At 49.3% G+C, this 23,193-nt stretch overlaps 8 protein-coding genes across 8 annotated transcripts; 3 read left to right on the top strand and 5 right to left on the bottom strand.

Moving 5' to 3' along the window:
• Positions 1 to 661: 661 nt before the first annotated feature.
• PFICI_06322 (uncharacterized protein) lies at positions 662 to 2,373 on the top strand (the record flags this gene model as incomplete). Its single annotated transcript, XM_007834903.1, has 2 exons — positions 662 to 763; positions 835 to 2,373. The coding sequence occupies 2 exons, from the start codon at positions 662 to 664 to the stop codon at positions 2,371 to 2,373; spliced, it is 1,641 nt and encodes a 546-aa protein (XP_007833094.1).
• Positions 2,374 to 3,317: 944 nt separating this feature from the next.
• PFICI_06323 (uncharacterized protein) lies at positions 3,318 to 5,454 on the bottom strand (the record flags this gene model as incomplete). Its single annotated transcript, XM_007834904.1, has 5 exons — positions 3,318 to 4,183; positions 4,264 to 4,715; positions 4,767 to 4,873; positions 4,935 to 5,014; positions 5,073 to 5,454. 5 exons carry the CDS (start codon positions 5,452 to 5,454, stop codon positions 3,318 to 3,320), a joined length of 1,887 nt encoding a protein of 628 aa, XP_007833095.1.
• A 947-nt stretch (positions 5,455 to 6,401) lies between these two features.
• Positions 6,402 to 7,175, top strand: PFICI_06324 (uncharacterized protein; the record flags this gene model as incomplete). The annotated part of the gene is made up of 1 exon (XM_007834905.1): positions 6,402 to 7,175. The coding sequence occupies one exon, from the start codon at positions 6,402 to 6,404 to the stop codon at positions 7,173 to 7,175; it is 774 nt and encodes a 257-aa protein (XP_007833096.1).
• Positions 7,176 to 10,386: 3,211 nt separating this feature from the next.
• On the bottom strand, positions 10,387 to 12,280 carry PFICI_06325 (uncharacterized protein; the record flags this gene model as incomplete). Its single annotated transcript, XM_007834906.1, has 5 exons — positions 10,387 to 10,575; positions 10,631 to 11,022; positions 11,085 to 11,419; positions 11,476 to 11,954; positions 12,053 to 12,280. 5 exons carry the CDS (start codon positions 12,278 to 12,280, stop codon positions 10,387 to 10,389), a joined length of 1,623 nt encoding a protein of 540 aa, XP_007833097.1.
• A 2,666-nt stretch (positions 12,281 to 14,946) lies between these two features.
• PFICI_06326 (uncharacterized protein) lies at positions 14,947 to 16,877 on the bottom strand (the record flags this gene model as incomplete). The annotated part of the gene is made up of 3 exons (XM_007834907.1): positions 14,947 to 15,090; positions 15,192 to 16,308; positions 16,432 to 16,877. 3 exons carry the CDS (start codon positions 16,875 to 16,877, stop codon positions 14,947 to 14,949), a joined length of 1,707 nt encoding a protein of 568 aa, XP_007833098.1.
• A 457-nt stretch (positions 16,878 to 17,334) lies between these two features.
• On the bottom strand, positions 17,335 to 17,808 carry PFICI_06327 (uncharacterized protein; the record flags this gene model as incomplete). Its single annotated transcript, XM_007834908.1, has 1 exon — positions 17,335 to 17,808. One exon carries the CDS (start codon positions 17,806 to 17,808, stop codon positions 17,335 to 17,337), a length of 474 nt encoding a protein of 157 aa, XP_007833099.1.
• Positions 17,809 to 19,078: 1,270 nt separating this feature from the next.
• PFICI_06328 (uncharacterized protein) lies at positions 19,079 to 19,297 on the top strand (the record flags this gene model as incomplete). Its single annotated transcript, XM_007834909.1, has 1 exon — positions 19,079 to 19,297. The coding sequence occupies one exon, from the start codon at positions 19,079 to 19,081 to the stop codon at positions 19,295 to 19,297; it is 219 nt and encodes a 72-aa protein (XP_007833100.1).
• Positions 19,298 to 20,390: 1,093 nt separating this feature from the next.
• PFICI_06329 (uncharacterized protein) lies at positions 20,391 to 21,485 on the bottom strand (the record flags this gene model as incomplete). The annotated part of the gene is made up of 1 exon (XM_007834910.1): positions 20,391 to 21,485. One exon carries the CDS (start codon positions 21,483 to 21,485, stop codon positions 20,391 to 20,393), a length of 1,095 nt encoding a protein of 364 aa, XP_007833101.1.
• Positions 21,486 to 23,193: the final 1,708 nt, after the last annotated feature.

The following is a 23,193-nucleotide window of genomic DNA, read 5'->3' on the forward strand; positions in this document are numbered from 1 at the left end:
AAGACTTTTTAACAACAGAAATAGTAAAAGCCTTACATACTTCGTGTGGACTGGCAGCAGCATGGTGTGTTGCAGGTCTATCACCATCAGGCAGGTTACATTACCTTAGGTGGGACAAGGCCGCCCCCAAGCGGTTAGGGGCGGTGGCTGCTGTACAACCAACACCCGGCGCCTTGCATGAAACACAAACCAGAGGAGTATCCAATCTGGGTCCAGTCAGGTCGTGACGCCCTGAGGAGATCTTCAGGCCTCAGTAACATACTCATCTAATCTAGATACATATGTATCATTTAATAGAAAAGTACCCAAGCCGGGTAGGTACTTAGACACATTTCAAGGATGCAAGACCCAAGTATGACTTGTCACTTGACTGCTATGTATGCTTAATGCATGCTGCGTGTTGTTTACTGAACCATAGCCTTGTGCAACCACCCGTCCGCTCGGAAAGGATAGAGATAGAGAGAGAGAGAAGCCTTTGGGCTCTTCGGTACGCCTTCTAGCATCGTGCTGCTACGCGCACAGACAAGGCTCATTGACTTCCCTCTTTTCGTTTTCTTTTTTTCCCTTTCCATTTTGCGCTTCAATTTACATGTACTATCTATCACCCTCGCACCTTCCCATTGATTTTTGGGTTTTCTTTTTCCCCTTCATATTGCACACCATGCTATCGCAGCGGCATGACGATCAAACCTCGCATATCGGCAATGGCCGACTAGCTTTGATACTCTGTGGCCTTTGCTTGGCCGTTTTTCTGACTGGCATGGTATGATTCTCTATATGATTCTCCATATCTCTCTTGGGTTATCATCAATCAGTCCTGACACGAACGAGTAGGATCAAACCATTCTGGCGACCGCCACCCCGAGAATCAGCAACGAGTTCCGGGCAATATCTGACATTGGGTGGTGGTCAAACGCCTATCTTTTGACTCTCAGTAGTTTCCAGCTCTTCTACGGGAAACTATATACTCTCTATCCTATCAAGTTTGTGTATTTGGCCGCCATCGCGCTCTTTGAGGTTGGTTCCTTGGTCTGCGCTACGGCTCCGAATTCCATTGCCTTGATTGTGGGCCGAGCCATTGCTGGCCTCGGTGCTGCTGGCATATTTTCTGGGGGAATATTGATCACCACCAAAATTGTCCCGCTCTCGCGCCGCGCTGGGTATCTCGGCATCATGTCGGGAGCATTTGGCCTTGCAGCCATCATCGGGCCCTTCTTGGGTGGCGCTCTAACGGACCGCGCAACCTGGAGATGGTGCTTTGGTATCAACCTTCCCATCGGTGCAATTACCGCCGCGGTGTGCGCTGTCCTGGTCCGTATACCATCCGAGACGGAAGGATCCCCCTCCGGCTTTCTCTCCAAACTCAGGCAGCTCGATATCCTTGGAACTGTCCTCATGGTCACATCGGTGATATGTCTCCTAATTGCACTACAATGGGGCGGTTCAACCTATCCTTGGACCAATGGCCGTGTCATTGCTCTATTTGTGGTCTTTGGGTTCCTGGCCGTTGCCTTTGTCATTACGCAAACAACCTCGCTGACCGGCCAGGCAAAAGTTATTCCTCCCACACTGCTCCGAAATAGGGACATCTGGCTGGCCGTGAGCTACGCCATGTGCATCACCGGTGGCGTCTACGTGGCTGTTCTGTATCTTCCCGTTTGGTTCCAGGCTGTGCAGGGCGATTCGGCTCTTTCGTCGGCGACCATGCTGACGCCTCTGATCGCCGGCTACGTGGTTTGTTCCGTGGTTGCCGGCATTCTCACCAGCGCCCTTGGGTACTACAACCCAGGGATGATTGCTGGCACGGCACTAGCCATTGCAGGGAGTGCACTTCTCGTAACGATCAAGTTGCAAACAACAGCGGGGCGCATTATTGGTTACCAACTATTATACGGTTTTGGTGTAGGTTTCGGATTCGGCCAGCCGAGCTACGTCGTCCAGACCATCCTTGCTCCCTCCGAAGTGCCCATCGGTGTCACTCTGATTACCCTATTCCAAAACCTCAGTGCCTCCATCTTTGTAGCAGTGGCGCAAAGTATCTTCCAGGGCGAATTAGCTTCTCGGTTCAACAGCGTGGCTAGCTCTTCTTTCTCAAGTTCTGGAGCCGTTGACTTCATCTCCTCCCTTCCCATTGAAGAACAACAGAGCGCGAGAGAAGCATATGGTACGTCTTTGATCAAAACACTGTACATTTCTCTTGCTCTTAGTGCTGCATCTACCGTGGGCGCACTCGGCATCAGATGGGGTTCAATGAAGCAGGGAAAGAGTCCGGTATCAACCGACGAGCAGAACGCTCAAGGCACTGAGAGCCAGGAGCACAAAGTCAAGGGCAGTATACCAGAGGCACACGAAGAAACGACTACAATGAATTAACTTATAAAACTGTTATCATATTCAAGGAGCTTGGTTAATGATTAATTACATATATGGATGTACAAGTTGGCTTTGCGATCTATAGCCAAGCTTGCATGTAATTTAACAATTGGCCAGGCTCATTGTTGGGGAAATTTTGGCTTGTACTGTGAGCAGATAACAGCCGAACGTTCGCTGCCCACCAACTACGAGCCGATCAGGGCCTGAGTGGTTTCTCGAGTGCTTCCTATTACAACGAGCATCGCTTATCTCAAAGTGCTGTCGCCAAAGTTGTGGTTTGTTACGCCTTTGTTTACTTGGAGCAAACGTCATCTCCACAGCTCACCAAGGCTCAGTTCTAGATATTTATGCTGGTCGTTGACTTGTGCTTGACAAGCATGGTCATTCTAGAACAGGATACCTTTTTACTAAGCTTCTCGAAAGCTTTTCTTCACCATAGTACAGCTCCATCGGTTGACCGTCATATCTCTGTGTAACCTTTCGCTTGATGGCTGCGTTGAGGATAAATGCATACCTGGGTAGGTATCTAGGCACTTTGATCAATGCAACATATTCTCATGAGATTTCTAGCTTGCCCTCAGATCGAAGTCACAGCACATATGTGCCAAGAATATAGATGCAATGAAAGTAGAATGCTCGACGTGCCCAACAACAACAATCTAATTCACCTGCATACCGGTGGATTTTGGAGGCGTCCAAGGATGCGGCGTGGACTTTTTTGGAACGCTGGTGCCAGGTACAGGAGTCAGGCTCGGGGTGCACCCCCTAGGTAGCCAGCGGGGGACTTTTGGGTATGTACTAGGTTAGGTATGTACTGTCAGCCTGCTAGTGGCGGGTTGGCCCGTTTGAGGCAATCATGCACTAACGCTACATTACGTACGTGCGTGGCACCACCCGCTTTTGTCCAACTGATACTATAGATACTATAGGGCTGCGCTCTCGCATTATAAGCGAAAACCAAGCTCGCTCTCAGCCATCCAATCGGCCGGATCCTCAATGCCCAACGACCTCCTCCGCTCCGTGGTTGTCGCGTTCCCGTAAATCTCGGCATCCGTCATGGGACGCGACGTCTTTTCGATTTCTGCCAGCGTCGCGTTACGCTGGTCCCAGGACCCGAACTCGGCGCCGCTGTCGAGATACCGCGTCCCGCCCTCGCCTTGCGAGGTATAGTAGTCGATGCGCTCGCGGTACGCTTGCCCAAGTCCACTACCGTCCGCGGGCAGCGGGGGCCAAAAGGGCTGCTCGTTTTCAATCGACTGTACTTGCAAACATTCTTTAAAGGCAAAGCGAGGAAATGACTGAAAAAAGTCGTCGTACTTGGAATCCATGGCTTGCTGGAGCGACATAATCTCCAAGGTCCCGTTTACCGTGCTGTTGCTCGGCTGCAGGAAGCGCCACGGCTGACGGCAAGTGCCGCCCTCGCACGACTTGGCGACCAACAGCAACGCGTTGAGGCGATCAAGGAGTCGCTCCGTGGCCTCGGTCGGATAGAAGGCCAGGTTATTGAGCTCGTACGGATCCGTGGCCGTGTTGTACAGCTCCGTCTCGCCCGTGCACCAGACTGAAAAGAGCCAGGACTCGTCCTCGCCGACAATGCGGAGCGTCTTGTAACTGTTGTTGTAAAACGGCGCACCCAGCTCGGCGCTATTAGGAGCCTCGATAACACAGAGGCCCCAAAACTCTATGTTTATAGTTTCTTTTGCGTTGCCACCGCCCGCTCCCAAGCCGGTGGTTCCCTCCGGATCCTTCCATTGCTGGACAAGACTTCGGCCGTCTAGCATTGGTGGCCATTGATCCTCTGGAACACCGGCTAGCTCAAGAAAGGTGGAACGAGATCGAGATGAGCGCTGGGTACCTTGGACTGCACTCCCTGAGGGATCCCTGGCCCACGGACAGCAAATGGGAGGTTTGTATCTTCTGCAAAGAATGATGCCTTCCCGGCGGGCATGCGATGAGTCCCAATGTGGTATCCATTGTCCGTGGTATAAATGAAATACGTATTCTCCATGACACCCTTCTTCTCCAACAAGGCAATCACGTCTTCCATGATCTCATCTACGCCCTGGAGACCACGGATGCGCATGCGGTACTCTAGATCAGCATAGTCTTGTACTGAAGAGTTCATCAAGGGGAGGTTACGGATCCAGCTACTTTTCATGGATTGGTACTCATCTGCCGGATTCCAATTGGGGTTCCTGGGTGCAGTCACATTCTCGAAATCACTCGCATGCCGGGAAAGCGGAATGGTTTGATACTTGTCGTTCTGGATATGCGGTGAAGATGGTGCCAGCATGAGAAAGAATGGCTCATCCTGCGCAGTGAGCTGTTCGATTCGATCTAGGCTATTGACCACATGAGAAGAGAAAACAGTAAATTTGCAACAGGGAACCTACGCCTTGGCTCGTATAACGTCGGACTGGTGATAGCCCTGGTACCATATCGGCCTTTGCCCATTGGCCGACATGATGGGCGTGTTGAAGACATAGGTATAAGGATCAATCTAGCAATTTCACATGAGATTCAAGGCTTCAGTTGGTATTGATGCTTCTGCATAGGCTTACCAGCGCGTCAATGTGATCCCAGCCTTTTGGGGTGATGTTATAATTCTTTTGACTATAACCATTCAAAAACTTGCCAATGTCTGCAGTCAAGTATCAGGATACTGTTCGTCTCATTCAGTGCAACGACACGAGACTCACACTCGACTCGGTACCCGGCATCCTTGAGCCAAAAGGGCAAATAGTCCGTGTCTTGCCCACTGAGGACAAACTTGTCATAGTTGCCTCCCGGGGCGTTGACGTGGGTAATATTGGTATTGTGAACCATTTGGCCCCGAAAAAACGACGTGCGACTCGGGCAGCAGTTGGCCGTGGTCGCATAGTGGTTCTTGAACTCGGTGCCCTTGGCGTGGACATCTCGATGCAAAACGTGCTGGTAGTCGGTCGACCCCAGCCGAAGGTCCTGGTCGTCGGACATGAGGATCACGATATTGGGCTTCTTGGGCTGCTGCGACGAGCCATGCGCTGTCACGACGGGACCGCCCAGGGCTGCTGCGCCCAGGAGAAGGATGCTTGGGCGCATGATCGATGGAGAAGATGCCGTGAGCTTCTTGGCCGAGAGTGTGCACTGTGAGCTCGAAGAATGCGGGATCGTGTCTCGACTTGGGCCATGATGAATCCCTCGAGCGATCGCTCAAGTAAAGTATTTGGTGCCGAGGAATAGGCGAAGGTGCGGAAGCGTCATGCAAGATACCTGGTTATAGAGTCCATGTTTTTTCTTGGCAAGGGACGCCATACCATATTTGCGCAGATCTTCAACTGGCAGTGTAGCATCATTTGGTTTCCCCCGCACCACGACTCAAATCAACTATATGTGCTTCTTCATCCCCGGCCGGCGCATGGATCTCCTTCAGCTTGCTGTTGACGGCTGTGCACTTGCCCCGCTGGTGATCTTAAACCTGGTGTTGTCACTCGCATCTTGTCGCGCTTGTCACCTGCGACATTAGCGGCCATCTTTATGTAAGTGTATAAACCACCACCGTCTTTTTATTCTTCATTGTGGACACCAACACTATTTTTAGTGTAGGGCTGCGCCATTATACCAAGACCCCGTCTGACAACAAAATAGGATGCCAATCTTGTGTTTTAGCTATAAAGTGGAGCTAAGTGCAGTAATTGCGGTCTTGTTCGGTATTACGAGCCCTCGCAATAGTTGATCCGAGCTTACAATTGGGTGGTTCGCGAAATCTGACTGGGCGGGTTCGACCGTCGAACGGCAGCGCCAAGAATATAACTCATAGATAGTATTGTGCCGCATGATTGCGCAAAGCTTCAGTAAAACATCTCATCATTGTCACTGTATTTGTGAGTATATAATTCTCGTGAGACCACCCTCTGTTTCAATCATTTTCTTGACAATATCAACTTCCTTTGGCTCCGAACAACCGTCAATTGTATCAAAAGAGAAAGAAGAACCAAATCACACACTTCTCAACACATAATCTCAAAGAAATTCGCCGACTTACAACTATGGGCAATAAAGAAGACGTCAAACGATCGCTAGATCTAGATGAGCCTAATGAGGAGCCCCCGCCGCCATATTCAGAGTATACAGAAAGTACAGCGTCAAATAGCCTCGAGACTTCGAACGGGGAGTCATCATCATCAATAGCAGCGCATTCCGACAATATCGTCGACATTCCTGCTCACTTTTCCCTCTACCGCTCTTCTCACGGTTTGGGCCATCACTTCGTCATTGGGGGCCACAGAAACAAACCTGTATTCGCCGTGACGACCCATTTTGGCTGGATGGGAATGCCCGATGTCGTTTTGCACAGCGGGCCAACCAAAGATTCGCCCATGCTGGCTGGTGTAAACTCGGATCTCTTTATACGTTCGACGCCCGTCAAGCTCCGCCTTCCGGGCCAGCCGGCGACGGACGAGCACGTGCAGATTGCCCGCGAGGGTGGCGCCCACAGATTCATCATTGACCATGGTGAGCCCGAAGGACGCACCGTGTACGAGTGGTTGCCCAGCCTGTCGCCCGCCGTTGCCTCCGTGGGCGGCCGCACGCATTGGGAGCTGGTGCGATACCCAGAATTTCACGCCGACCAAGGCAAGCTAGTAATTGCTCACTGGGCCTTTGAACGCGGTATGAGCTTATCGAAAGAGCTCACCTTTGAGTTCCTTGACCCTAGTATCCAACTCACGACGGGGGACGCCTGGGCTGTCATGGCAATGATTACTGCGTTGAGGATATGGGATAAGACGGGAAAGTCGGTGAATAATGCTGGTGCTCAGTGACTTCTACGGCGGTAGGAGTGGTATGAAGAGCGCTGGAGATGTACATTATGATCTATTGCTTATGACGAAAGACTTGAATGATTGTGGCAATGCTTGATATGCCTCCAAGTGACCTCAAGTTCTTCTTCATTATAATGGGTGTGGAGTGTAGCCTTCCGCTGTGGTTTTGTCCAAGACAGTTGTCACAAAATCATCCAACATTTCAGAGACCTTGATGCCAACCATTGCGTTCTTGTTGTTCAAAGGATTGTGTAGCGCAAGGAGATGAGCACTCACTTTTGCATCGGGCCTTCTTGCTGGAAGATTCCAAGGTTGCATCCCGTTCTGGAGGAGGCGATGTTGACTATGCACGAGTCTCCTCTTGTGACGAGTGACTGGCTCTCTGACAGCATTCTTTCCAGACACATGTACATTGTCTACGAGTATCAATCTAGGTGTCGCATTGTGGTCAGCTCCAATGCGGGTTGTTTTTGCAATATTGCTCGTCGCGACCTTGTCGTGTGTCGCCGTGCCCAGTTGCAGGCATTCTTCCGGTATTCGGATCCCACTGGTATCTTTCACATTTGGTACCAGAATGAAGCTGCCAGAAAGGCGAATTTTGACTTCTGGCTGCGAAACCCCAATTTCGATGCTCTGGTTGAACTTGTGCTGGCCTCGGCCGACAGAATGAGCTCCAGATTCCATGCAGCTTGTTGAGAAAACTAGGTAAGGCGAAAGCCGACTACGAAAGAAATTCAGTCAGTAAACAAGACAATATCAGCTTCCTAGGTAGCTACCTAGGTAACTAGTCGAAGGTAGAGGCCCGGACCTGCAAAGAACGATTCGCATTGCGCCATAAGCTAAAGTGGCAGTCTCATCCACACTGGAGAGAACATTGAGCGCATTAAAGTAATTCTGGAGACGACAATTGAACATTGAGACGAACTCAAACAACGATTCAATTTGCCGCTCTGTCTTTCTGTGCTTGATCGAGGTGAGTAGTCGCTGGAGCCATGCCAGGACATCTGCGAGCGAGGGACAAGTGGTGTAGTTTGATTGATCCTCGACGGAAAGTGTAGCTGGTCAGCAAAGTCACCCCATGTTGCTGCATCTTCAATCGACACAGGGTTTAACAGCGGCTCAAAATTCATACTTGATGTCCTAGTGTTGGAGCTTTGCTTAATATCCAAATAGGCTACTTGCAGACCTTGAAACGATACACGTCAATAACGTGGTAGATAATAAACCGCTGAGCGAGTGGCACTTTCAGTCTATATAAAGTACACGGCTGATCCCGCCACACAGGCAGAGCGACAACACCGCCTCCAAAATAACGGCGGCATATTAAATTGCTTTAAAGTGCAGTTCTTGCATTCCTTCGATTATTCTCTTCTCTTCATTGTGTGTTTAAAGAGCAATGACCATTATGGTATGAACAACGTCGGACTTTTCGCACCCACGTCTCAGCTTCTTCGGCCTGCCTCTGGTCTATTGGCTGCCGGTCGAATGCCTTACCGAGAAACATTGCCGATGTGTGCCTCTGCTCGGCACCCCGGTTCACAACTAGGGTAGACATGATGACTCCAAGCTGCTTACAGCATGCCTTTCCTGTTATATAGGCATGGCTATAGTCTAGTCTTATGTGCAATATTTTGTTTCACGGTTCACCAGGGTTCATTATTGAGCTCGAAATGCAAGAGAGAAACAAAGACAAGTAGAAAAGAGAAGAGGAGGGAGGGGACCCTTTTGTTTGCCCCACCTAGATAGCAACCCAAGGTTACTATGTAAAAGGGAAGACAAGGAAGCCTGCATCAGCGCTTCTCAGCAGCCAGCAGTCAGCAGCCAGCCAGAAAAGCTTTCCATCCATCCCATTTATTCATACGACCCTACCAAACCTTACGTGCTTATCGTTCCCCATCAAATCACGGTCAAGTACAGAGGTCGCTACCAAAAGAGATCAGCCGGCCCACTTTTTGGAGAGGGAGTACGTATCGGCTTTAACAGCTGCTGCCCAGCTGGGAGTTAAAGGCCATCTCACTTATCGAAAAGTCTATTTCTTTAATAATTTATAAATCGTTACTTTTTATCTTTATTTATCTTTTAATTCTAAAAGATTTTTAATAAATTTTTATTTAAGGAAAAAAAAAATCTATGTATTTTTTTTATATTTTTTTATTATTTTTAAATCGTATAATTCTTTTAGCATAATACGGAACCTTTCGATTTATGCTCCGACAGCTGGCAGCTACTTGTGTGGGTCTACAATCCAAAAAGTGGGCCGGCTGAAGACTTTTGGTAGCGACCTCTGTATCGCAAAAATTAAAGGTCTTTCAGATGCGGTCCGTGATTCCATACCAACACGGGATTATACACAGTAATGGTTTAATTGAAAAACAACTCCTAGCCTGAATTCTGCCCTGGTTCCTCCCAGCTTGGAAACCTTGCAAAAGTGGTCCTGGTGACCGCGGAGATGGGATTCCCGTTTAGCTTTCGAGAGGTATGGGGTTGGATTGGTGGGAATTATCAAGGAAGCTGTTTGCCTTAAACGAACCCCACGTAAAAATGAATCTATACTTTGTAGGACTGTTTGGATCCATTCCCACGGGGCCCCATCGGGGTACGGGATCGAACCATGTTGCTTACAGACAACCGCTCTTTGGTCGTCACCATGTGATGTGTAGCCTGAGAACGCTTGGTGGGAATCGCCGCCCCAGACTTTTCTGCATGGTAATGGTAGCTTCAATCGTTCAGCGAGTGCGTTCCTCCACGGTGGCTCGATAGGCTTTGGGATCTCAATTGGGGTCCTTTTTAGCGGCTTACCAGTCTTGTCATACTTTTCTGGCAACAAGCTTAAAGCCTCATGTCAAACTCTCGTCCACGTCTTTTTGCTGCGCTAGCGATTTGAGAGTGATCCTCACAAAGTCTTGCATGCGCAACGGGACAATTAGGAGCCGCATGTTACCACGCTCAATACATGATTTACAGCACTATTAGAACTACTTCGAGTTAGGTTCAAGACAAAGCTCTGATATTGGTGTAATTTGAGCTCTCTATCTATCTATGGACGAGTAACCAACAGATTTGTACCGTGACGATACCATAGACATTTGTCGTCTACATGATTGAGTATTGCATCAGGCGAGGCCGTCCTCCTTGATCCTTTGCATCATCCCATGCAATCATGGGACAATTCGTGAACCTTGTTGAGTAGGCTTTACGAATTACACCCTTCTTACTCATCATCTTCCATGCTGATTTCCGTCTTCTTCCACTTGCGAGCTTTGACGCGACGGTTGAACAAGATGTCGATTTCACGGTACGAGCGACCCTTCATCTCAGGCAAGTAGAAGTAGGCTGTGACCAAGCAAATGAGTCCAGTGGCGCCCCAGACATAGCCGCACTTGCCACCAAGATTTCCACCCTGTCAGGATATTAGCATCGTCAATTAGAGCGGAAGGGATAGATAGATGACTGACCGTTGGGTTGAGCATATAACTTCCCAAGAAGATGCAAGGAATTTCAATGATGTAGTAGGAAGCGCGACCGATACCGGTGGTGAGAGGTCGAAGACGAATGGACGAGGTTTCTCCGATAATGACCCAAGACGCTGGGGCAGGTCCCAAGGTAAACAGGACGGAGATGATGAGACCCAACGATGCCTGAGCCAACGACGACGCCGTCGACTTGCCAAAAGAGCCAGCAATACCGAGAGCCACCAAGAGGACAGTGTTGAAGGCCGAACCCCAGAGGTAGATACTGCGTCGGCCAAAGTATGTGGTGAGAATCCAAGAAAGCATGACAAAAATCATTTGCAGAGCCGAGGTGATGAGTCCTAGGGCAAAGGCGGTATTTGTGGTAACTCCGGCCTCTGTGTAATTGTTAGTAAGCATGGACGTGTACCAAGAATAACAATCAAAAATGGCAACTCACGCTCAAAGAAATACACGGCCTGGTTGGCGATCAGGTTACCCGTCAAGTTCTGGGCCGCATAAACACCGCAAACAATGAGGGTACGGTAGAGATCAGTGCCCTTGAACAATTCCAGGAAGCCGGGCTCCTTGGTGGTCTTTTCCATTTCAACGACACGACGCATCATGGCAACAGCGTCGCCAGTGTTGATCTTCTCTTTGCGCCCAAGACGCCCAACCGATTTTGCTGCCTCTTCAAGACGTCCCTTTCGCACCAACCACCAAGGCGACTCGGGTGCGAAGAAGACGAGAACAGCAAGAGGCGTGGGGAACATCCATTGAAGAGCAATGGGAATTCTGGTTCCAACCCATCAGCCCAAGTAAATTGAAGTTGACAAGGAGTGAGTACGTACCTGTAGGCGCTGGGATCGATATGGGGACTATAGACGTAGGTGACGGCACCGACGATGATACTACCAATGGCCCAGAACATCTGGAGCATTTGAGTAGCTGGGGCTCGCAGCTGGATTGGCACAATCTCACTGCAGTATGCCGGGGCATTTGCAATAAAGATACCCCAAGGCAAACCTTCGAGAAGCTGTGCAACAAAGAAGACTGGGAGCGACTTTCCAAAGTAGAAGATGAAAATGAAAGCATTCAAGAACATAAGTCCGGTCAATGTCGCGTAACGATATCCAATGCGACTGGTGAGGGGACCAGCAAGAAAGACGCCAATAAGGGCACCAAGTTGTCCAGCCATTTGAAGAGCAGACTGCCATTTGGTTTCGACGACATAGTCGTTGGAACCGGGATCCCAGAGGCCGTATTCCTTCTTGAACGCAGGCAGGGCGAGGAAACTGCCGATGAGGAAAACATCGTAGGACTCCATGATCTATAAAGACAAGATTAGACACAATTCTTTTTGTCATTGTTGTAGTCACGGCCATCTTGGACGGTGGTATCCCAAGGAAGCAGACGAGAAAAGCGTACAATAGTGCAGGACATGACAAATGCCCAGAAGGAAGCCATTGGATATTCTCGGACGGCTTGAAGCACCGTCATGTTGTGCTCTGCGGCCTCGGCCTCGATGGCATCCGCTCGGTAATCAGCAACCTTTGCCTTCTCGTCGAGATCAGCGGCGTGGCCATCGTGGGAGACGGCAGCCTCGACCTCTGCGCTGTCGCCATGGTGTTTGGTGTCTTCTTCAGGGGCTCCCATTTTGGCTGCTGGATGCCTTGATGAGAAAGTAGCAGAGGATTGGGGAGAAAAGCGGAGTGGAGAAAAAGAGCGGCATGCAAGAGAGTCATCGGAGACTGTCGACCTTATATACCTTTCATAATCAACCTCGATCAGTTCCAAGGAGCCATCCACCAACCAGGTGTCGGCGCTCTACTGGCAAGATGCGAGGGATGGGGGGTCGGTCTGGGGTAAAATCGGTCCCATCTAGGCCGGGTGACAGTCTGTCGGCTAAGGGGGACCATAAGCGAGCCAGAGCAAAAGCATGATTGTGTCGCTGCCATTGGACCGCTAAGTCGAGCAGCGAGTGATTACAGGGTACCTTTGCGAAGGCCAAACCGGCGGTCCCCTGTCGTCTTCCAGGGCCGTGGTACGCGTGTGCGAGCCCAGGAATCGATTCCTGTCGTCTGCGATGCGACGCACACGCGCTGACCCGTGGCTCGACTTTCGGAACGTTGTTATCACGAGCCTCGACGCTATGCTCCCCCTACGGCCTCGGGTGCTCTACCCCAGTAACGGGCTACTCCACATTGGGGATGATTATGCGGGGTAAGCATGCGGGGGAAAGATGCGCTACTTGGTCAAGCTTGGAGTAGTCGCTCTCTTATTTCGTATAAGCAATAAAACGGCGCAGGATTCGATTTCGGTTCTTGTCCACCTTTGCAAGCCAACCGCCAGCCCCCTCCGGGAACGAAAAAATACTTTGCCTAGGTCCCGAGCGGGCTCGGGTTTCAGTCTTGAATTTTTCATCGCACTCTTATGCGACGGACATGATGAACCTTGACTCTGATCCTTTCGACCTTTCAAACCTCTCGTCTGATCATTGTCTGGCTTGTGTCGTCTGCTCCTTTGAAGCCTTTTTCGAGCTCCATCACCGCTTGTCGACACTGTCCAGCCATTGGTCCGCAAACTACGGTGTACTTGCGAGTTGGTGGCTGCAGAGTTCGTGAGACACCCGCCATCGATGACGGGCGCAAAGTTGCGCGCCTCCATCGGCCAAAAGGTCCCCCAGCTAATGAAGAATGGGTTCAAATCGATACGCCACAGAGTGGCTAGAATAAATGTGACTTTCCGCGTACAACCTCAGAAGAGCACTTAATGAAGAGACCCTACTAACTGGAGGGTCCAAGCGTCGTTCCTTTTGCGGCCCCTCCATAGTTACACGGGAGAGGCTTCATATCCCGTTGTGTCCCCATTTAATTTTCAGCCTGACAGAATTGTCTTCAATTTTCCCTGCATTTCTGAAACACAATCGTACGACCAGGATTCTTCATTGCCAAAGTGCAGAGATATTCATTTGAGCTGCAAGCAGCTTGCCGTAGACTAGTAGGTCGGTTTGACTAAAATTGATTCTCTGCCTCAGCCTCGAGCATCTTGCCCAACTTCCCCGCATCTCCCCAATACATTTGCATATCTGCCAAGAACTCAGAACAATGCCGCCAAGACCTACACGCTTATAATACAAAAGCACACCTCGTTATCGATTTATGTTTTGCTTAGGCAATCACGCTGGCGATGTAGGTTCATGATGAAAACTCAGCTTGAGGAGTTGAGCGAACGACACATGCTGACCGTGTCGATACACATGACTTTTAGTCATTCTAAGCCCATATGAGTGGAAGTAGCAGACCAGTCATGCCGCATGACGAGCAATACACCCTGACTTGCATTCAAATTGCACCCATAAGGATTAAAAGTGTCTCGCCTCGCTATCCCTTTGAGTACGGAAAGTATAAGTCTTTTGCCCCACTGAAGCGTATAATGTTGACTGGTTCATGGTACCCCGAAACAGTTAGACCTCGTCAAGGATGAGGTCGAATCGAAGCAAGGCAGTCTGAAACCAGAACACTTCTCTGTCTTTATTATATAGGGTCAAGAAGTCAGACTTTTCGTGCTCAAAGGAGTAGTAAAATGTTTCTTTGGGTTTCTATGGACTTGGGCGAGATAAGTATCTGGTTTCGAATTACCCGCGTGATGTCGGCGTCTTGATCTCCGCCTCGCAGCGTTGTTGAGGGATACCCTCGGACTCGGAAACTATGAGGTGTTGTATTACTCATTCAAAACACAAGGTTCAATTGATTCTTGATTGAGAATTTGAGATGCCCCTGGTATACGACGACGAAGCTCAAAAACCGGACACCATACGGTAGCGAACCTCCAAGAATATGAAAGGAGGGTGCGGTGCTACACGTGTTCACGGTCAAACAAGTATGCGATGATATCAGAAGCCTCACAACCCCAAAGCAAAAAGTCGCCTGTGATAAGACAACGTCACAATTGCCGTTTGTTCCTGCGTTCAATAGCAAATGTACGCTAAAAGCATGAATATAACTTTACATCGCACACATGACCAGGCGGTCTGATATTCGTCGTATTCAGAAATCACATGAATATACTGTCAATATTTTGCATCGTTGAATATCTACTACCCTACTTTGACTCTATTTAGAAAAAATCATCGGCAAAATCAGTGCTCATATTGTCAAAGATTTGTTCTTCATCCTCTGGTACCTTACGCCCATCATATATGTGTCCCCTGATGCTTTGATCTGTGTTGTACTTAAGAGGCGGCATTCCTTGCTCGGCCCCTATCCCTGAGTAAATACTCCTAGATCCTCCAAGTGGTCGAGTCATCGTTATGGGGTCTGCTAAACCAAGCCCAACCGCAGATGTGCTACGCGCGGGTCGTTCGTCACTATCATGGTGAATCGCCCTGTGAAGATCTGTAATACCGGCTTCACCTTTCGGCACTGGCAGCCATTTACATTGTAGGGAATGGCCCGGAAAATAAGCTGTGATGTTTTCAATCACATCCCGTGTATTTAGATATTGTGATATGAAAAGCTAATCCCATGTAAATTTGTGTCTGAGTATGCAAGGATTGAAAGCGTACCTCGTGTTTGAGAAGGCACCATTTGACGTGACGGTCGACAGACTTATCATTTATCAGCCGCTTGCAGAATTGGACGAACAATGCCGTGGGCAGGTTGGTCTCAATTGGGTGCTTGATATGGAGGCTTTTCCACCCCATTATTTCTTTGGGCCTTATTTGATTCAGATATTCCAACAACGTGAAAAAGCCTTCTTGTTCTGACTGCGCATCTATTGGCAATTCTGGATGGGTATCCAGTCGCAGTTGGTGTCGCAGCTTGGTAGCTGAAATCAACTCCGGCTTCGATTCCAGCGTCTGAGATCCCTGTGTCAATGATGGCCCGGCATTGGAGGACATGTTGGCAAACAATTTTTTGGTAAAACCAGCAAATGTAGTCGCTGGGCAAGATGGCAGCAAGTCCCAGACCTCCAGAGCTATTTCCACCAATATCAGTGTAGAGTAGCTTTGATAGAAGCCCTTGAACTCAAGCACTCCAGGAGGTGAATTCAAGAGCCAAGTTTTGACTTCTTCGCGGGCAGAAATTTCATCCTCGCTGACTCTTACCACGAGAAGAACAGTGGGCGGATCCTGAGATGCAAGCTTTGACTGAGCATTAGGATTCGTCACTTCCATTTGGACAATTGATTCCCGCCGTATCGGTGTCAGCATGATTGTTCGAACGGGTCTGTGCACCGACAATGACACATATACTGGTGTCCGCCTTTCATTCACTGTAAAGGCGAGTTGTCCATTTGGGGATCGCCGTCGTGACTCGTCCCGGTTCCATCGCGCTCTTTGCTGAAATAGCTCTAATCTGCCAATGAGCCTTTTGTGCAATTCTGGAACGGAGATGGGTTGGTTTGAGTGAGCAGCCAGTGATAATTCATCTACCAAGGCAAATGTGAAGGAGTCGGGGCCAGGCATTGGAACTTCGGACTCGAAACCGCCTGCGCATAACGATTCTATCACAGCATTCGAAGGTCGCGAGGTCCCATGTTGGGTACAAAGAGGATGGCAACAATCATAGAGTGTTAAGACATCTGGAGCGTCGGCATCTCCTTCAGCTAGAAGGGAACTGATGGAGGCTGTATTGGCTTCCGGTATTGTACTGGCTTCTGGCACTACGCCTTCACGTTGGCTATAAGATACACTCGTCAGCTTGGTCAAAGTACTATATTACGTGGAGGCAAACATCTCAAAGGGCCTCATCTTGTTGGTGTGATAATTAGTCTCTCAAGAAATAGCATTCAATCTCACATACCTAGGAAACCATATAGGATAAGATCCGGGTGAATCTCCTCGACGAGCGTGACCAGCATAGTAAACGATCAGCAGATTGTTTGGTCCGTAATATTGACCAACAAACTCCCGAACCCGTCCATTCAATTCAAATCCGGATCGTGTCCATGGAATTTGCCTTTCATGAACTTCGTAGCCGAACTCGTTTTCGAAGACACTTTTGAGTCTTTTGAATTCTAGCGATTCGTTGGTGATATCACCATTCTCCCAGCTCAGCATCAAAACGGCAGCTTGCAAGTATCGCCTGAACCGCTTGGGCCAGGCCACGTTCATGGCATTGGTCAGATCTTTCAACCACTGTGTTGTTGTTACATGAGCATTGACTTGGGATACATCATGGGTGTGAGCAGTAAGGTTGAGTGTCGAGAAGCCATTGTTGAGAGCTACCTGACACGCTTGACAGGCCATGGGTTGGATTTCATGTCAGGTTGTCCGTCGTTGTTCGAGTATCTGGTTTGTATAGAAGTATGCAAGGAGAACTTTGATGTGGATGCGGGGTCCGTCAAAATCATTGCTACCTTTTGAAATGCACTTTCTTCAGCCACGGGCCAATCACAGTCATGTGGGATGATGAAAGCTGGCGTTGGCCAAAATAGGCTATTCCGCTCTCTTCACTTCTAGGCAGCACACGTCTATTTTCAAGCAATTGGCAGGGCATGTTTATCACGAAATGAAACAAAGGACGCCTTTTCTAATAGTCGCCATACGTTGCGAGAAACACACGTTGATTGTACCATATCCAACTATGAATCACCAAACTGTAGAAATACGACTAGAACCGCCAAGTAACTACAGGGAGATTGTTAGTGAAGAAGAGCAAGAAAACATCTCCAAAAGAAAAAGAAAAAGGGGGGGGAAGAATCACCTACCCAGCAGTGGCTGCTAACCTTTCAAAGGGCCGGCCAACGGTAGCAATATTGAGAAAAGCGAGACATGAAATCGCGAACACTGAAATGACCGCCAATTTTAACTTCACCTCCTGGAGGGTCTGGAGTATCCAAAGTGGCAACACCAGCATCGTAGCAGCAACGACAAAGAGTGCAAGAGAAGCAACGACATCGATCGCATCATCGCTGATCATGTACACTGTCGCCCGGTCCTGCGCGCCCATGGCGGCTGGTGGACTTTTCCGAAACAATGAGAGCCTTCCCTGTGCTGGGAACACGATGTGATCTTCGAACCACTGTCTGACTAGTGATTTAGATCGTCGTATAGAGAGGAGCTCCTGACGATGCTCGACGAATTGCCTTTCGTTGTGCGTGATTGCCCCGAGGTTGTCCTCGAACCATGTTGCAACATTTTTCACATTTCGAGACCGTGCAGGTCCAAGTCCATGCATGGATGCGTAATTCAATACAATCTTATCTATGTCCGATCAATTGCGATGAGGAAATATAACTGGAATGAATATGCTTACCATACTCCCCCAATGCTCCAATAATTTCTGTAAGAAGCTGCTTTCTTTCGGGAAGATCATCCCTAACAGTTCCATTATTTATGTGTCGAAAAGAAGCTGTTTTGCCCTCGTTCCGTGGGTCCATGGCCGAGATATCGACTACTGCTGAGCCCTGCGCATTGGATATTTTCACATTCTTTGAGCTGAATCTCATATCCATCGCATCTAACCTTTCTTCGCTTTCGGTCAATTGTGCTTGAAGAGTCAAGATGGCACGGGTATGTAGCCGATCACATCTCCGCACGGCAAAGAAATCGGGGTCGGAAGCTGTCCATGCTGCAAAATCTTTGTAACCTATATATTTCCTGGAATGGAGTAATTAGCCATTACTCATACATATGTTTCCGACATTGGGCAAACTACTACCATGGATAACGGTGTAGATTCTTGTTCGGTCGGGGTTGCATCTATAACGACCTGCTCCAGTGGTACTGTCATTTTCTAGATGGTGTTGCTCATTAACGATGAATTATTTACTATATTCTAGTCACTTCTGTAATCATCAAGTACGATGGTCGTACCATAAGTACCAGCTTGGACAACTGGGGCTCGACACTCGTGTTGGTGAATGCCATCGACGCCCAACACCCAGGGAAGGCCGACATTTCTATGCAGTTCTCTCAAGGTAGGTATTGTAACCCACAATGTGACCCTTGCTCCACCAATAGAGTGTCCTATCAACGTGCCAACACTTGGAAGAGCTGCACAACAGAAGCAGGCTGTACGCCAAGGCATACTACGGTTGCCCAGAGGGCAAACTGACGAAAACCCCCCAAATTGCGCGGGGAATAGCTAAAGGCACCGAAGCGGGCGGAAGCAAGGCTTGCGGTTTACGCCCGGCACCTGATCACGCGTTGACCATTTTAAAACCACGACACTTTACCATCTGCATGTCGTAGTCTAGCTGAGGGCCTTGATTTGACTTGCCATCATTTGACAAGCACATCAAAGCCCGGCCGTTCAAGGGGAGCATATGAAGGGGCCGAGGTGGCAATTATTCCAAGCCTGAGAAACAATCACTTCAGGCCTTGTAAGGCGTTCCATCCTGTTTCGGTACAACACAACTTTGAGTCGAAGCGTAAGTAACACGTTTACTAGGCGACTGGTTGATACCTTGCTAAACATTTCTAGGGCACAAGGCCATTTCAAGAAGATGCCGTCTGGTGATAACAAGAATGATCAACGCGACCGAGGAGAGGATCAGCAAAACGCCAGAGATTTCTCTGAGCAGTTCTATGATGAAGAAGATCAACAGGCTTCGGATTCGTATACCGGCGACGATGATGACAACCCGCCTAAACGGGGCGGGAAGAAGGTCAAGGGCTCTCCAAAACCTCCACCTGAAGAGGAGACGACAAACAACCCGCAGTGACAGCTTGATGGAACTGAAGCGATTATTTCCGTGGTGGCCGGCGCCAAGCCTTTATACAATTTGCCATGGGAAGACAGATCCAAGCACCTCAGGCAATCAGGGTTCAAAGTCCTCGATATAGTCCTATTCCAGCTTGGGTAGTCAGGGGTACAATATCAAGATCTTATCTGCAGCAAGCAGTAGCGCTTCCCGAGAAATCACTTCTGCCAAGCCCTGCCAGTTGCGAAAATCACCGAAAGTATAAAGGAGATGAAGTTGGAAACCCTACTCACGATGCCCCTCCCATTACTGTGTATTATGGGGTCAGCCAAGCCCCAAAAGGGTCCAATCGCATCTTTCCTGGTTATCCAGCTGCCAGAAACCTCTGCGATACCCGGAAGGGGGTCGATCGTCTTCGACCTTGTATCCCTGTTGCTTCCAAGCCCAATGGTTCTCGTTCGCACCACAAAAATTTGCGGTGAGATGGCCGGGCCCATAAATTGTGGATGGAGGATGGCTCGGATGGGAATATATAATCTCATAATAGTGAGTCAATATTGCCCGTTGATTCTTCTATTATGAGATGAGGTGTCAAGATACCCCGGAAGCAAGGCCTATAGATTACTGAAAGCATGAATTTGGTCCATCTGATCGTCTAGCTATGTACTATATGATATATACATTCTAGAAGCCAGACCCATAACATGGTCAAAGGGACGTCAGCTGGACGAGCCCAGAACATTGGTAATATATAGTGGAGCGTCCTCAGTTGTAGTAACATGGAGAAAATGCAACACTGTGCGTATAAGTAGGATCAATCATTGGCCACTTCGTGGCAAGACGTTAATCAGCATTAGATTGGAGGTATATTGATGGATCATGCTGCTATGATCCAAGAAACGACGACTTAACAAAGGGGAAAAAAAATGCCAGTGTGGTATCTTGCTACTCCTAACCTTGCGCCAAAGACCCAACCACCAAAAGATAGTATTGATAGCGTATCGCTAGCATTTGGTCATAATCGCATAACCAAATATCATGCACCGTAGTTACCCATCCGTGCCAATTGTGCCCTTCATTAATTTTTATTGTGTCCATATCAAAGTCCCCGGCATTAATCCATGATCTCAAACTCGGGTGGTAACGGCCAGTCTTCTACCCAAGCTTGGATGCCTTTGGCGAAGAGATACGGCATTTGCAAATTCCATGCATGAATTGCCTCGCGAACGATGTAGCTGCGCGACCGTAGACCGTCACCAAAATTCAAGTCTCCTGTAAAAAGCCTCCCCGCTTCTCTTATGGCCTCGACGTCGTCTTGTTTGCCGCCAGCGAGCATGGCAACGCGAATGCCCTTGCTGGCAGCTTCCTCGAAGGCCTCTTTTTGAAATTCCGCCGATTCTCTGTTGCCGTATTGAGAAAGCCGTGAGGTTGTGTTACGTTTAACCTCCTTCAGTAATCTACTGTCCTGAAATTCCGGCGCCCATCCAGAAAGCTTAAAGAAGACGCTATTTGGCGAGTGTAGCGCGGCCAGGAGCCCGTAATGAACAAGGCGCGGAGATTGTGCTGCCTTTAATCGAACGTCGCGCAACGGTGGTGACCCGGATGTCATAATACTGAGAACGACTTCCGGATGCCGGCGCGCAATCTCTAGAGCCACATAACCACCAGTCGAGATTCCGACAAGGTGTGCGCGACCTCCGTGTGCGTGCTTCTTGATCATATCAACCACAAGATCGGCCGCCAGTGCGAACGAAAATGGCTTGATATGTCTTGACCTGGAGTGATGAGGCAAGTCGGGAATGAGTAGGTGGTACTCGGTCAACTTTGGTGCGACGTGCATCCACTCGAGATGAGAAGAGAAGAGGAGATGTAACATGACAACAGTTACGGGCGCATATGGATTTCGTGTCTCGAACCATAGTTCCTTTGGGCCGTCGTCATAACATGATTCGGCCTCAGTACTGGACTCTGGTGGGTTCATGCTGGTTAAAGACCACGTGCTATCGGTAAATGAGGCCTTGCTCGACGATGTACTGGCAACACTGGTATCTGTCTCCCCTCGACTCCTAGTTGAGTAGACGTTTGGAAAGGCTTGATTGCGCGACCTCGAGGAAGGCATCGCTCTTTGCATGGCAAAAGATGTGTCTCGAGAAGGCCCGGCCGTCGGATCGAATGCTTCAACTCTTTCGTCGTGGTCCATTGGGGGCATCTCTGTCCGTTACGTTGTTTTCCAATTATCAAGCCGACTTTTTCAAAGAGTGGCGCCAGGGATGCCTGTGTGAGCAGCTCGTTATGCGTCTGGAGTAAGTTGGTGGGAGGTCGAACGAGTGTTGTAGTGAACAGACTAGAATTTACATGCTGCGAAAAGTTTTTGTTTGCAAATGCATGCAATGATAGTTGACAAACGACGGTCGTCCGCCGGCGGCGCCAAGTGCCGGAGATGACAGTTCTTTTAAAGACGGGCCAGCCGAATTATGGAGAGATTCTCCAGGACGCAACGACGTTGACGTTGATATGGGCAAAGCAACCTAGTCCCTGGTGCGGCCCACCAGTATGTTTGTCTGATACGAGGGAGCCGGCCACACCCCTCGATGTTATCTGAGCCCATGGCGGAACGGCCGTCGACGCATGCCAATGCTACTACAGCCTAATGCATCGACACAGCTGGGGAATCTAGCGGAATTCCCAAGTGACGCTTTGGGACAAGGGCCGGCGCCTACTCCAAAACGTAGGGCTTCAGCTAACTTCTAAGCACTATGGCTTAGACCCGGAAGGAAGCACCGTTCTCTGACTGGTCCCGTTGCACGAGCACCGGCTAGCGGATCACGATTGGCATTGCCGTCACACATAACAGCATTCGGTGGGCAATGGCAAACCCTTCCTTGTTGCCAGCCTTGATAGTTGGCTGGTTCCAAGGAGATCACCCACGTGTAATGGATGGCACTGACTGGTTTCGTACAGAATCCCGAGGCGCGAAGAAGCCGATCGCTGGGAAAACGGCTGACGGTTGCTGGGTCTCGCGATCGGCAAGCAGGCAGGGGAGCAAAGAGGAGTCGCTCGCTCGCTTTACGGAGCTCTCTCTCCACTGGCATTGTACGCAATACCTGCCTCGCCTGCCGAGACAAGGGTGTTGACCTCGAAGAGGATCCGTTTGTCTGGTTCACCTGGTCCGTGGCCCAAGAGTCAATCTCAATCAAAGCTGAAGTTGAGGTCTAGCGCAGACAGGGGTGAGATCAGATCTGTAGATCTAGGCCCAAATTGTCTTAACCATGTGCGTTTGCATGCACGCAATCACTCCCTCCCACTGGGGTAGCGAATTGATTGTGGAAGTACCATCGTGTCATTTGGTACTATGCGGCTGAGCTGTGATTTAATGGGAAGCTGGAGAGGCGCAAAGTGGAGAGGCATCAGGGCCGGGATGAGGCATATATAGCTGGGTATTAGTATAGACAACAATCTTGTCGGTGCGGATATCAACCAATGATGATCAAATATCATTGTTCCGAATATTCTCCCATGTTGATTTGCAGGTAGCGACCACGCCCAGCTAGTCCAACTGAGGCCAGCTGCAGGATCCGAGTGTCGCAGCTCCACCGGATAGTTTTCTATCGTCAAGTGACAGCTGATCTTGCGTATCCGACGGCTTGGTTGAATGAGATGATATGATCCTTTCCACGCGGGAGGAGAATGCTTGGCTTGTTGATGTTGTTTTCATGACAAGGCGAGCCGTCCGTCTCAGAGAACAGCATTCTGTCTTTGACTGCTTCCCTTGACGTACGCAACAAGGACTTTCCGTGTCCATCTTGATAGCTACCGAGCTCTGACACCTGACTAGCTGTCCTCTAGAGTAATTGCCGGAGAAGCTAGAAGGATGTGAAACAGAAACGGTGGGAGTTTAGAGTCCAAGAGACGAACTA

The sequence above is a fragment of the Pestalotiopsis fici genome (genome assembly GCF_000516985.1).
Source record: "Pestalotiopsis fici W106-1 unplaced genomic scaffold PFICI_Scf_4, whole genome shotgun sequence".
Taxonomy (NCBI): Eukaryota; Fungi; Ascomycota; class Sordariomycetes; order Amphisphaeriales; family Sporocadaceae; genus Pestalotiopsis; species Pestalotiopsis fici.